Source organism: Trachurus japonicus, chromosome 15 (genome assembly GCF_045865225.1).
Source record: "Trachurus japonicus isolate A0001 chromosome 15, Traja_1.0".
NCBI lineage: Eukaryota > Metazoa > Chordata > Actinopteri > Carangiformes > Carangidae > Trachurus > Trachurus japonicus.
The window spans coordinates 659,670-673,374 of record NC_140921.1 but is presented as its reverse complement, the minus strand read 5'-3'; the positions used below and the strand labels follow the sequence as shown (position 1 = coordinate 673,374).

General features: G+C 40.6%; 1 protein-coding gene across 1 annotated transcript in view; it reads left to right on the top strand.

Moving 5' to 3' along the window:
• cul9 (cullin 9) overlaps positions 1 to 13,705 on the top strand; it is a 101,070-nt gene that overhangs the window by 75,228 nt on the left and 12,137 nt on the right. The window contains exons 35-40 of the mRNA XM_085799144.1: positions 104 to 352; positions 3,785 to 3,925; positions 6,713 to 6,877; positions 8,816 to 8,979; positions 10,965 to 11,058; positions 11,175 to 11,249. Of these exons, the coding sequence (XP_085655270.1) occupies positions 104 to 352; positions 3,785 to 3,925; positions 6,713 to 6,877; positions 8,816 to 8,979; positions 10,965 to 11,058; positions 11,175 to 11,249 (888 nt within the window). The remainder of the gene's footprint in view (positions 1 to 103; positions 353 to 3,784; positions 3,926 to 6,712; positions 6,878 to 8,815; positions 8,980 to 10,964; positions 11,059 to 11,174; positions 11,250 to 13,705) is intronic.

Below are 13,705 nucleotides of genomic sequence, written 5' to 3'. Positions count from 1 at the left end.
GGATTATTCCTGGTTAAATAAAGGTTAAATAAATAAAAAAATAAAATAAAAGGGTTGTCTGTCTTGTCAACATAATTAAAGGTGTTTTGCCCCCCCCCCCCAGGTGTCGGGGACTCTGAGTCTGGACCTGGACCGGGCCGAGCACCTTCTGATCCACTGTAAGTGGAACGTGGACCTGCTGGTGCAGCGCTACACGGACGACGCCGACGCCCTGGTCATGGCCGCCGGCCTCAAGGCCCGCAACCCGCAGCCGCCGCCGAGCCCCCAGTCCTCCTGCCCCGTCTGCCTGAGCCCCCGCAGCCCCCCCTCCGAGCCGGTGCCCTCGCTCAGCTGCATGCACTACTGCTGCCGGGTCAGAACCAGAAACACAACCACACACTACCCCTAACCCTAACACACACCACACACACACACACACCACTACTGCTGCCGGGTCAGGACCAGAAACACAACCACACACAACCACACACACACACACACACACACACACACACACACACACACACACACACACACACACACACAACCACACACACACACACACCACTACTGCTGCCGGGTCAGAACCACAACCACAACCACAACCACACACACACACACACACCACTACTTAGGGCTGCACAGTTAATCAAATTATAATCACGATTTTGGCTGCCACGATTAAATTAAGATGATCGTCACGATATTAACATTTGTGACCCGTTCCATCAAAATGAGTCGGAAGTCGCAACGTTCTATTTTTAGATAATCAGCTGATAACATGGAACACCCATAGAAAATCAAAACAATTTTTTTACCCTAATTTCAAAGCAATGACATTCAAAAACAATCTCCCAAAGTTTCACAGTCCAGATAATTGAGAAAAGGCAGGAACATGATGATTAAAGTTGACCTGCAACTTAAACCCTCTGAAAATGAGCGTTGCTTCGGTGCAAAACATGAAATATCTTCTGAACCGTTCATGATAGAGACGAGCTGTAAACTGCATCTGAATCGCGGGATTCTCCGCTTTCCGACGGTCATTGAATGTTGCATCTATGGCGAGAAGGGACGGGTACAGAAACAGATGCTAAACCGAACGTAGCATCGACGCTAACAGAGCATAGCATCGACGCTAACAGATTACATTGAATGGCGTCTCTATGACAACAAGGGACCGTATAGGTTGTGTGTAATCACGTGGTACAGGAACAGATGCCAGAGTCACTGGCAAAAACTTTAACTGCTATTTTCTCAGGTTTTAGAACAGAATAAGAGAGTAGGAGATCGTAATTCAAATGGCCACATCTCGAAAACCATCAAATGTATGACTCTGACTAGAGAATCATTTTAAAGCTTATTTTCTAATCTTTCCATTGATACCAAAATCTCAACTTTGAAATTTGGGTCAATGTGACTCATTTTGATGGATCGGGTCACATATTAAAAAAGGGTCTGTGCTGCATCAAATCAAGCGCCTGTAGAGCCTGTACTTCCTTACTTTTATTTGAGTAAAGGAGTTGAATCAGCAGCTACTTCTACCAGATTTATTTTTTATTTTTTGTTTTTTACACAAGTATCTGTAGGCTACTGTACAGAATGACATCTCTGCACTCTGCAATGGCATTTATTTTTCACTATAGCCCTTTGTCTTGGGTGAATTTTATTTTATTATTTATTTTTATTTTACGTTTTATTTGGAACTGAAAGCTTTGTTCACATAGCCTATTGTTTGTTTCAAATAGAAAGTGCAATAAAAACATGTTTTATCTAACATAATGTATAATCGTGATTAATAATCGTGATTTCAATATTGACAAAAATAATCGTGATTATCATTTTGGCCATAATCGTGCAGCCCAAAACACACACACCTGGACACACACACACACACACACACTCACTGATGCTCTATGCGGTAGCATTCATTGGTTTGTTTTAGAAAACTCCCCGTTATTACTGGACCGTTCCACTTCAGACTGGTAGTACTGGACCTGAGGATGACACTCAGGCCAATCTGATGTGGAATTTCAGAATAAAAGCCCTCTGAACTTTTAAATTTGACTGTATTCTATGTACATTAAGGTTAGGGTTAGGGTTTCTTAAAAACGACCCGTTATTACTTGACCGTTCCACTTCAGACTGGTAGTACTCAACCTCATGATGACACCCGGGAAAAATTAGGTCAATCTGATGTGGAATTTCAGAATAAAAGCCTTTGAAACTACAAATTTGACTGTACTCTATGTAGGTTAGGGTTAGGGTTTCTCAAAAACTACCCGTTATTACTGGACCGTTCCACTTCAGACTGATAGTACTGGACCTCAGGATGACACCCGGGAAAAATGAGGCCAATCTGATGTGGAATTTCAGAATAAAAGCCCTTTGAACTTCATATTTCACTGTATTCTATGTACATTAGGATTCATATTTCTTAAAAACTGCTCGTTATCACTGGACCGTTCCACTTCAGACTGATAGTACAGATAGGACAGGATGACACTCAGGAAAAATGAGGCCTATCTGATGTGGATTTTCAGAATAAAAGCCCTTTGAACCTTCAAATTTGACTGTATTCTGTGTACATTAGGGTTAGGGTTTCTTAAAAACTCCCCGTTATTACTGGACCGTTCCATTTAAGACTGATAGTACTCGACCTCATGATGACACCCGGGAAAAATTAGGCCAATCTGATGTGGCATTTCAGAATAAAAGCCCACTGTATTGTATGTGCAGTAGGATTAATTGTTTGGGTTTTCTTTTTTTTTAAACTGCTCGTTATTACTGGACCGTTCCACTTCAGACTGATAGTACAGATAGGACAGGATGACACCCGGGAAAAATGAGGCCTATCTGATGTGGAATTCCAGAATAAAAGCCCTTTGAACTTTTAAATTTGACTGTACTCTTACTCTATGTATAGTAGGATTAATTGTTTGTTTTTTTAAAAACTACCCGTTATTACTCAACCAGTTCACTTCAGACTGATAGTACAGATAGGACAGGATGACACTCAGGAAAAATGAGGCCTATCTGATGTGGATTTTCAGAATAAAAGCCTTTGAATCTTCAAATTTGACTGTATTCTATGTAGGTTAGGGTTTCTTAAAAACTCCCCGTTATTACTGGACCGTTCCACTTCAGACTGATAGTACTGGACCTCAGGATGACACCCTGAAATAATTAGGTCAATCTGATGTGGAATTTCAGAATAAAAGCCCTTTGAACCTTCAAATTTGACTGTATTCTGTGTACATTAGAGTTAGGGTTTCTTAAAAACTACCCGTTATTACTGGACCGTTCCACTTCAGACTGATAGTACTCGACCTCATGATGACACCCGGGAAAAATTAGGCCAATCTGATGTGGCATTTCAGAATAAAAGCCCACTGTATTGTATGTGCAGTAGGATTAATTGTTTGGGTTTTCTTTTTTTTTAAACTGCTCGTTATTACTGGACCGTTCCACTTCAGACTGATAGTACAGATAGGACAGGATGACACTCAGGAAAAATGAGGCCCATCTGATGTGGCATTTCAGAATAAAAGCCCTCTGAACCTTCAAATTTGACTGTATTCTATGTACATTAGGATTCATATTTCTTAAAAACTATTCGTTATTACTGGACCGTTCCACTTCAGACTGATAGTACTGGACCTCAGGATGACACCCATGGTTTAACTCTGTGTGTGTGTGTCTCTGTGTGTGTGTGTGTGTGTCTCTCTCTCTGTGTGTGTCTCTGTGTGTGTGTGTGTGTGTGTGTGTGTGTGTGTGTGTGTGTGTGTGTGTCTCTGTGTGTGTGTAGTCGTGCTGGCAGGAGTACCTGACGGCGCGCATCGAGCAGAACCTGGTGATGAACTGTAACTGTCCGATCACCGACTGCCAGGCTCAGCCCACCTCCCACTTCTTCCTCAGCATCCTCACAGACAAGGACACCGTCGCCAAGGTAACCGCCGCCAACACCCGCTGTTGCCCTGACGACCGCGCCTCGGAGGGCCGACAGCAGCGACACACACACAGGAAACTCACAGGAGTTGTTGTTGTTTCAAAATAAAGGCATCTGGAGTAATGATGTCACGATGATTAACCGCGGTATTAAACCTCATAATTAATTAATTAATTAATCGTTTGTTGAATTACGTTAATGTCAATTAACATAAAAATGAATTGGAAGGAATTTAAATGTTAGCTGTAATTTGTAATAATAATAATAATAATAATAAAAAAACATTAAAATAAACTTAAACATTTGGTATAGATGACAATTAATGACTTTAATATTTCAAACATTAATAATTGGTCCTATGTTAATTAGGGCTGACCTCCAAAAGTCGACGATTCGACGATTCGATTCGGAGGGGTCTGATTCGACTATGAACCTCGTAGTCGAATCTAACCCCTACCATTCTGACTATATGGGGGTGCCCACGGCTGCTGAGCATAAATTGTTACATAGAATGTCTTTTTTCGTTATAAAAAGACTATTTTGATACAAAATCTGCCTACTTTCTGTTAATAAAGAGTTCAAAATTATGTGTGCGTTTAAACGGTAGTCTTACGTATTAATAAATCACCCACTGCAGTTGCACAATTAAATGAGCGGAGGTTTTTTTTTTTTTTTTTTCAAATGAGCGGAGGTGAGCAGTAGGACCGTCAAAGTCACTGCAGAACACTCACTGAGTGGCAAAAAGACGAGGGGCAGAGCCGCCAAAGTTTAAAATCAAGGAAGTCTGACAGTCTAACTTTGTCAACATTTATCATGCATGACCTGACAGAACAGCAAAACATTTACATCTGACTTTGACCGAGTTACATTCAAGAACCTGCTTTCAGTCACGGAAAATAAATTAACTCCAGCGGTGATTTTTTTTTTCGATGGATCAGCTGTGTTTACCGTTTCAAGTGTCAATAGTTCTGATGGTTAGACAGATGAATTATTCCCTAACACATCCTAAAGTTTGACATGTCAGAGTTTTTCAGAAGAGGAACTTGTTTTTTTTCCGACTTCCGAGTTGTCATGAACGCACCATCAGTGTCGGGAGTCACAGCTGTGATCTGGTCCCTCTGCAGCCTGTCTGTCTCTCTGCCGGTGCCGCGGTCACACTGTGTGTGTTACAGGATTGATTAACGTAATGTACGGATTGTCGAGTCCTTCTGACCTCCGTTTGTTTTGATACTACATGTTTTACCCGGTTTCTCTGTGTCCACGACCACCGCTATCCTTCACCACGTTGAGGGATGAGGGATGACTCACAGTCCGAGCAAAAGGAGCGTTGTCCAGGGCAACGTAACATAAACGCATACCCTGGCTCACAATGGCTACTAAAAATCATCCAAAGTGTGGAAAATAAATAAAGGTATTTGTTTTACACCTACCATATTTTTGGGGTGTTTTAGCTCTTTTGTTTGAAACGGAAAAAGTCGCAAATTTGCTGCTATCTAAAAAAAAAAAAGGTTCGACGATCAGTCGACTATGGCAAAATCTGACGAATCAGATTCGACTATGAAAATCCTTAGTCGAAAACAGCCCTAATGTTAATAGATACTAGAAATATATTGTGTAAATACTTAGTAATGTAATTATATTTTGACTATATTAGATTTTACACATTCATGGTGTTGTGTAATTAATTAATACATAATAACTGTGACATTTGATGATTTCTCCACCGAGAAAATCTATAATCGTGACATCGCTGGTCTGAAGTGGATTTCAGAATAAAAGCCTTTGTGAAGCTTCTGGTTGTTTTGCAGATGAAATTAAAAACTTGTGATGACTTTTTTTTAATTTTTATTTTTTTTAAATATAACAGGAATCTGGAGAGATTAAAAGATCAGTTTTCCTCGACTCAAACTTTATTTATAGAGCACTTTAAAAACAACCAGGGTGCTGCACAGATCAATAAAAACACACCATTATTAATAGAAAACCATGAAATACTAGGGCTGGGCCGATATGCTTTTGTGCCGTTTCGATTCTCTAACGATTTTTGGGTCCCGATTCAATTTTAAATTGCGATTCTGATTAAACAAGTATTGCGATTTTATATTTCAATTATTGTGATTTTCTTTCCTTAAACAAGAGCAGGTGGAACCAAACACTTGATAATAATACATCATAAGTCATATTTACAAAAACAATACACACGACATCACATCAGTTTGTCTGTTGTGTTGGTTTGTTCACATAGATATCTGTGAACAAACCAACACAACAACAGGCCGGTTTGACTTTGTCGAGTGAAATGGTGTTTTGTATTATTTCGCACATTCTGTGTCATAAACTATAAACTGTTTTCTTGTCTGTAACAACATCTCTGTCCCGTCTGTCCGTCCAGGGTGATGATCCCTCCTCTGTTGCTCACCCTGAGCTTTCTCCTGGTTTTCCCTGTTAAAAGGGTTTTCCATGGAGTTTTTCCTCAGTGGATGTGAGGGTCTAAGGACAGAGGATGTTGTTATGATGGGATGTAATAAAGCCCTTTGAGACAAACTGGTGGTAAAAACGGGATATACAAATAAAATTGCCTTGCCTTGCCTAATGGCACAGAATACATGATCGTACAATAAAGATTGGTCGTCACAAAGAAAAAAGAAAAAAAAATCACCAGAAAAAATCGCGATTGATATAAAAATCGATGTTTTTGCCCAGCCCTATGAAATAGTGCAACAGAATACAAACTATAAATAAACAAATGACTTGACTTATTGTGACCCTGCTCCCCCCCCCCCCCAGTATGAGAGTGCGTTGCTGCGCGGCTACGTGGAGTGCTGCTCCAACCTGACCTGGTGCACCAACCCTCAGGGCTGCGACCAGATCCTGTGTAAAGAAAACATGGGCAGCATGGGGACCTGCTCCAAGTGCTGCTGGTCGTCCTGCTTCAGCTGCAACTTCCCCGAGGTGCACGCACACACACACACACACACACACACACACAAACTATAAGACTTTAAGGGATAGTTCACCCAAAATTGAAACTTCCCTCATGATCTCCTCCCCCTCATGTGGACTAAGGGCTGGGAGAAGTTTCAGAGTCCTCCGTGGCTTCTCTGAGTTACAGGGGGTCTCGGCGTAGCAGTGCATGTCCATATAACGGTTGCAAATGGATACCAATTGTCTTCGTAACAAAAAGACACACCAAAAAACATCCAGATACCTCCATGCTGCTCGTATGTAATGTCCCTCTGGTATTGAAGCCCCGAAATGTGAAATTGTTCCGAAAAAAATTAAATAAGTCTATATTTCAAGCTTGTTTGTAGCGGAAGCTCCTCTTCCCGGTTCGTCCAAATTTGACGAAGCGGGAAGAGGAGCTTCGAGAAGCTTCCGCTACAAAACAAGCTTGAAATATAGAGTTATTTAATTTTTTTCGGGACAATTTCGCATTTCGGAGCTTCAATACAAGAGGGACATTACATATGAGCAGCATGGAGGTATTTGGATGTTTTTTGGTGTGTCTTCCAATCTGTCCTTCCAAAAAGGTGTTTTTCCAAATAATATGAAAACAGCGAAGGTTATACCAGTATTCAAACAAGGAGATAAGCATTGCATTGATAACTACAGTATAGACCAGTGTCCCTTCTTCCCCAATTCTCAAAAATATTAGAGAAATTATTTGCTAAACAAATGGATTTTTTTATTGACAAATATAAAATATTGAGTGAACATCAGTATGGTTTCAGGGAGAATAGAACTACAGAATATGCAGTAGTGGAGATGGTAGAAGAAATAGCAAAGGCAATTGAACCCTAACCCTTAGTCCAATTTTGGGTGAACTATCCCTTTAAGTTCCTTTTGCAAACAGCAAATCCTCCAAAAAGCAGAGAGCGTTTCAGCCTCCCCGAGCCGAGCCAGCTCCTCGCGGGTGAATTCTCTCTGTTGCCTTCAGGCCGTTATGTCCTTCCTATGTGTAAAACAAATCATTTGTCCTCTCTGCACTCAGACTTTTAAATTCCTCATAGGGTTTTTATTTTTTTAAATTCTATTCTTTATTTCTTAAAAGCTTTTTTATACTATTATCCATTCAAAGCTCCATGTTGTCTGATCTGTGTTGTATTGACTATTTATTTGTGACCCGATCCATCAAAATGAGTCACAGTGACCCACATTTCAAAGTTGAGATTTTGGTATCAATGGAAAGATTAGAAAATAAGCTTTAAAATGATACCCTAGTCAAAGTCACAGCTACATTTGATGGTTTTCTAGATGTGGCCATTTGAATTACGATCTCCTACTCTCTTATTCTGTTCTAAAATCTGAGAAAATTGCAGTTAAAGTTTTGCCAGTGACTCTGGCATCTGCTCCTGTACCACGTGATTACACGAACCCTATACGGTCCCTTGTTGTCATAGAGACGACATTCAATGACCCTCGGAAAGCAGAGAATCTCACAATTCAGATGCTTTTTACAGCTCGTCTCTGTCATAAACGGTTCAGAAGATATTTCATGTTTTGCACCGATGCAACACTCATTTTCAGAGGGTTTAAGTTGCAGGTCAACTTTAATCATCATTTTCGTGCCTTTTCTCAATTATCTGGACTGTGAAACTTTGGGAGATTGTTTTTGAATGTCATTGCTTTGAAATTAGGGTAAACATTTTTTTTAAATTTTCTATGGGTTTTCCACGTTATCAGCTGATTATCTAAAAATAGAACGTTGCGACATCCGACTCATTTTGATGGACTATTTATTGTCGGCTGTATGAACCACGACAACCTGCTGCTCAAAATGAACTGCCCCTTGTGGGATTAATAAAGTTGTTATGAATGTTTGAATTGAACAGTACACACACACAGTTGTAACATGATTTAATTACCCCCGCCCCCCCCCCCCCCCACCAGGCCCACTACCCGGCCAGCTGCAGCCACATGTCCCAGTGGATGGACGACGGCGGCTACTACGAGGGGATGAGCATGGAGGCTCAGAGCAAACACCTGGCCAAGCTCATCTCCAAGCGCTGCCCCAGCTGCCAGGCGCAGATCGAGAAGAACGAGGGCTGCCTGCAGTACGCACACACACACACACACACACACACACACTCTCACACACACACACACACGCACACACACACACACGCACACACACACACACGCACACACACACAATATTTACAATATTTTGTATTAACTTTTCACTTTTACAAGTAAAGGATGGATACATAATATGGTCCACAGAAATAAAAAGCAAAAAAAATTAGGGCTGTCAGGTGATTAAAAAAATTAATCTAATTAATTATAGAATTTGTAATTAATTAATCTAATTAATCGCATTTTAATCTTATATCTGCTAAAGGTACCCAAATAAAGAATTAAAATTCTAGGACATTACAAAATTGTATTGCATGACTAATCAATTGAAAACACTGAGAAGAGAAGATTTGAAATCCACATTTTTATTGGTGAAGTGCGTTTCATAAATGAAATTTAAAAGAAAATGGTCAAGCACATCCCAGCAAACCAATTAGGCCAGGTGAGGAACCGATCAGCGCCCATGTTAACCTATCTTCAGTTCGGCGTCTGTTCTATTTTTCACAAGAGCGCCATTGTCAAGCTGAATAGACCAGGTCGTACCAGACAGGGAGTCGGGCTCAGAAAAGACGAGAGAATCCGGTCAATTTTCAAAATAAAATAATTAATGATGATTAATGAAGTTGTTGCTTGTCCGTCTATTTGTCAGTTGCGTCTGCACGCGAGACACACACATCCATTCATACAGAGCTAGAGACAGACCTGTGTGTGTGGAAAACCGAGTACAGACGGGTAGAGATGCGAGTGGAGTCGATGTTTGACCAGCGGGGAGAGAGCAGGAGAAGCAGCTCCCTGTGCAGCCAAGCGCCTGTGAGGACGAGCGCAGCAGTGCAGTGCGTCCGGGCTGTGAGTCGTGTCCATGTCGGTCAGTCTGTTGTCATCCTGCTTTGACCAGCGACGCAGGTGGGAAGTGACCAACACGTCCGGACAAGTTCCTCGGTGCTATGCTACCGTGACGTGCCACTGCCAAGTAGCCAGGGTCATTCAGTGGGACAAATTTAAAGTGCTGGCGCATTGAATTGCCACTCAGAATGAATTGCGTTAATTTTTCTAACGTGTTCATTTGCGGTGTAATTAATCTAATTAACGCGTTAAACTGACAGCCCTAAAAAAAACAGAACAAACCCGGGGGAACAGTAAATCCCTGCAGCAGAGACTCTACATAGTTAAAACAGAGTTCCCTAACTTTATAGAATTGGTCTGTTTTTAAATGTAATATACATGTAAGGTGCTCTAACGCCGTGGCTCTCAAACTGTTTTACATCAAGGACCCTAAAATGACACAGATTAGACCACGGACCCTCATTGGACAAAATCTTGAAGCAAAAACCCAAGAAATACACAAGTATTTGTTCTGAGACTGAAGATCGTTACTTTTTTTAGTCAATGTACGTTCAAATTAGGGCCAATGGCGTGAATTTCTGGAAATATTGTAGAGAAATTTCTGGAAAAAGTGGTACAGTTTCTCCAAAAACGTTAAAACATTTCTAGAAAAAAAGTGGTAAAATTTCTTAAAATAAAAAAAAAGTTCTAGAAAAAAGTGGTGAAATTTCTTAAACATTTTTTTTTAATTCTAGGAAAAGTGGTAAAATCTCAAGTAAAAGTTGAGGACCCCCTTGAACCCTCTCAAGGACCCCTGACCCCTTTCTGTTTCAGATTATTACACCTCAGACCAAAACACTTGCAGTTTCCAACGTGACCAAAATATTTGGGATGAAAGGAGCATTTTAAAACATTTTTGAACAAATCCTGAAAATGCAACAAAACATATGATGGCTTAATGATATTCAGACACAAAACTATGAATTAATAAAACGTCTGTTTTTGGAAATCAAGTGTTATAATTCTGATATTGTGTAATTTATTCTTCCAAAAAACATTTGGCACACACACACACACACTGATGATGATGATGATGATGATGATGATGATGATGATGATGATGTGTTCTTCCTCTCCTCAGTATGACCTGTGCCAAGTGTAACCATGGTTTCTGCTGGCGATGTCTGAAACCATGGAAACCAACACACAAAGATTACTACAACTGCTCCGCCATGGTTGGTTGGTCCGCACACACACACACACACACACACACACACACACACACACACACACGGTCACATGACCTCACCGGTCGTCCAATCAGATGATGATGATGTCATGTTGTGTGCAGGTGAGTAAAGCAGCTCGTCAGGAGAAGAAGTTCCAGGATTACAACGAGAGGTGCACCTTCCACAACCAGGCCAAGGTAGCAGCACGCACGCTCTTATTCTGAAACTCTGCAGGGCTCTTATTCTGAAACTGTGCAGGGCTCTTATTCTGAAACTGTGAAGGGGTTTTATTGTGAAACAGTGCTGGGCTTTTATTCTGAAACTGTGCAGGGCTCTTATTCTGAAACTCTGCAGGGCTTTTATTGTGAAACAGTTGGGTTTTTTTATTCAGAAACAGTTAGGGGCTTTTATTGTGAAACTGTGAAGGGCTTTTATTGTGAAACAGTTGGGTTTTTTTATTCAGAAACAGTTAGGGGCTTTTATTGTGAAACAGTGCAGGGCTTTTATTGTGAAATAGTGCTGGGCTTTTATTGTGAAGCAGTGCAGGGCTCTTATTCTGAAACTCTGCAGAGCTTTTATTGTGAAACAGTTGGGTTTTTTTATTCAGAAACAGTTAGGGGCTTTTATTGTGAAACAGTTGGGGGCTTTTATTCTGAAACTGTGCCGGGGTTTTATTGTGAAACTGTGCAGGGGTTTTATTGTGAAACAGTGCAGGGCTTTTATTGTGAAACAGTGCAGGGCTCTTATTCTGAAACTCTGCAGGGCTTTTATTGTGAAACAGTTGGGTTTTTTTATTCAGAAACAGTTAGGGGCTTTTATTGTGAAATAGTGCTGGGCTTTTATTGTGAAACTGTGCAGAGCTTTTATTGTGAAATAGTGCCGGGCTTTTATTGTGAAATAGTGCAGGGCTTTTATTGTGAAACTGTGCCGGGCTTTTATTCTGAAACTGTGAAGGGGTTTTATTGTGAAACAGTGCAGGGCTTTTATTGTGAAACTGTTGGGGTTTTTTATTGTGAAACAGTGCAGGGCTTTTATTGTGAAACAGTGCAGGGCTTTTATTGTGAAACTGTGCAGGGCTTTTATTGTGAAACAGTGCAGGGCTTTTATTCTGAAACTGTGCCGGGCTTTTATTGTGAAGCAGTGAAGGGGTTTTATTGTGAAACAGTGCAGAGCTTTTATTGTGAAACTGTTCAGGGCTTTTATTGTGAAACTGTGCAGGGCTTTTATTGTGAAACAGTGCAGGGCTTTTATTGTGAAACAGTGAAGGGGTTTTATTGTGAAACAGTGAAGGGGTTTTATTGTGAAACAGTGCAGGGCTTTTATTGTGAAACTGTGAAGGGGTTTTATTGTGAAACTGTGAAGGGGTTTTATTGTGAAACAGTGCAGGGCTTTTATTGTGAAACAGTGAAGGGGTTTTATTGTGAAACTGTGAAGGGGTTTTATTGTGAAACAGTGCAGGGCTTTTATTGTGAAACAGTGCAGGGCTTTTATTGTGAAACAGTGCAGGGCTTTTATTGTGAAACAGTGCAGGGCTTTTATTGTGAACAGTGCAGGGCTTTTATTGTGGAATAGTGCTGGGCTTTTATTGTGAAACTGTGAAGGGGTTTTATTGTGAAACTGTGCCGGGCTTTTATTGTGAAGCAGTGCAGGGCTTTTATTGTGAAATAGTGCTGGGCTTTTATTGTGAAACTGTGCAGGGCTTTTATTGTGAAATAGTGCTGGGCTTTTATTGTGAAACAGTGCAGAGCTTTTATTGTGAAACTGTTCAGGGCTTTTATTGTGAAACTGTGCAGGGCTTTTATTGTGAAACTGTGCAGGGCTTTTATTGTGAAACAGTGCAGGACTTTTATTGTGAAATAGTGCTGGGCTTTTATTGTGAAATAGTGCTGGGCTTTTATTGTGAAACTGTGAAGGGCTTTTATTGTGAAACAGTGCAGGGCTTTTATTGTGAAACTGTGCAAGGCTTTTATTGTGAAATAGTGCTTGGCTTTTATTGTGAAACAGTGAAGGGGTTTTATTGTGAAACAGTGCAGGGGTTTTATTGTGAAACTGTGAAGGGGTTTTATTGTGAAACTGTGAAGGGGTTTTATTGTGAAACAGTGCAGGGCTTTTATTGTGAAACTGTGCAGGGCTTTTATTGTGAAACAGTGCAGGGCTTTTATTGTGGAATAGTGCTGGGCTTTTATTGTGAAACTGTGCAGGGCTTTTATTGTGAAACTGTGAAAGGGTTTTATTGTGAAACAGTGCCAGGCTTTTATTGTGAAACTGTGAAGGGGTTTTATTGTGAAACTGTGCCGGGCTTTTATTGTGAAGCAGTGCAGGGCTTTTATTGTGAAATAGTGCTGGGCTTTTATTGTGAAACTGTGCAGGGCTTTTATTGTGAAATAGTGCTGGGCTTTTATTGTGAAACAGTGCAGAGCTTTTATTGTGAAACTGTTCAGGGCTTTTATTGTGAAACTGTGCAGGGCTTTTATTGTGAAACTGTGCAGGGCTTTTATTGTGAAATAGTGCTGGGCTTTTATTGTGAAATAGTGCTGGGCTTTTATTGTGAAACTGTGAAGGGCTTTTATTGTGAAACAGTGCAGGGCTTTTATTGTGAAACTGTGCAAGGCTTTTATTGTGAAATAGTGCAGGGCTTTTATTGTGAAACTGT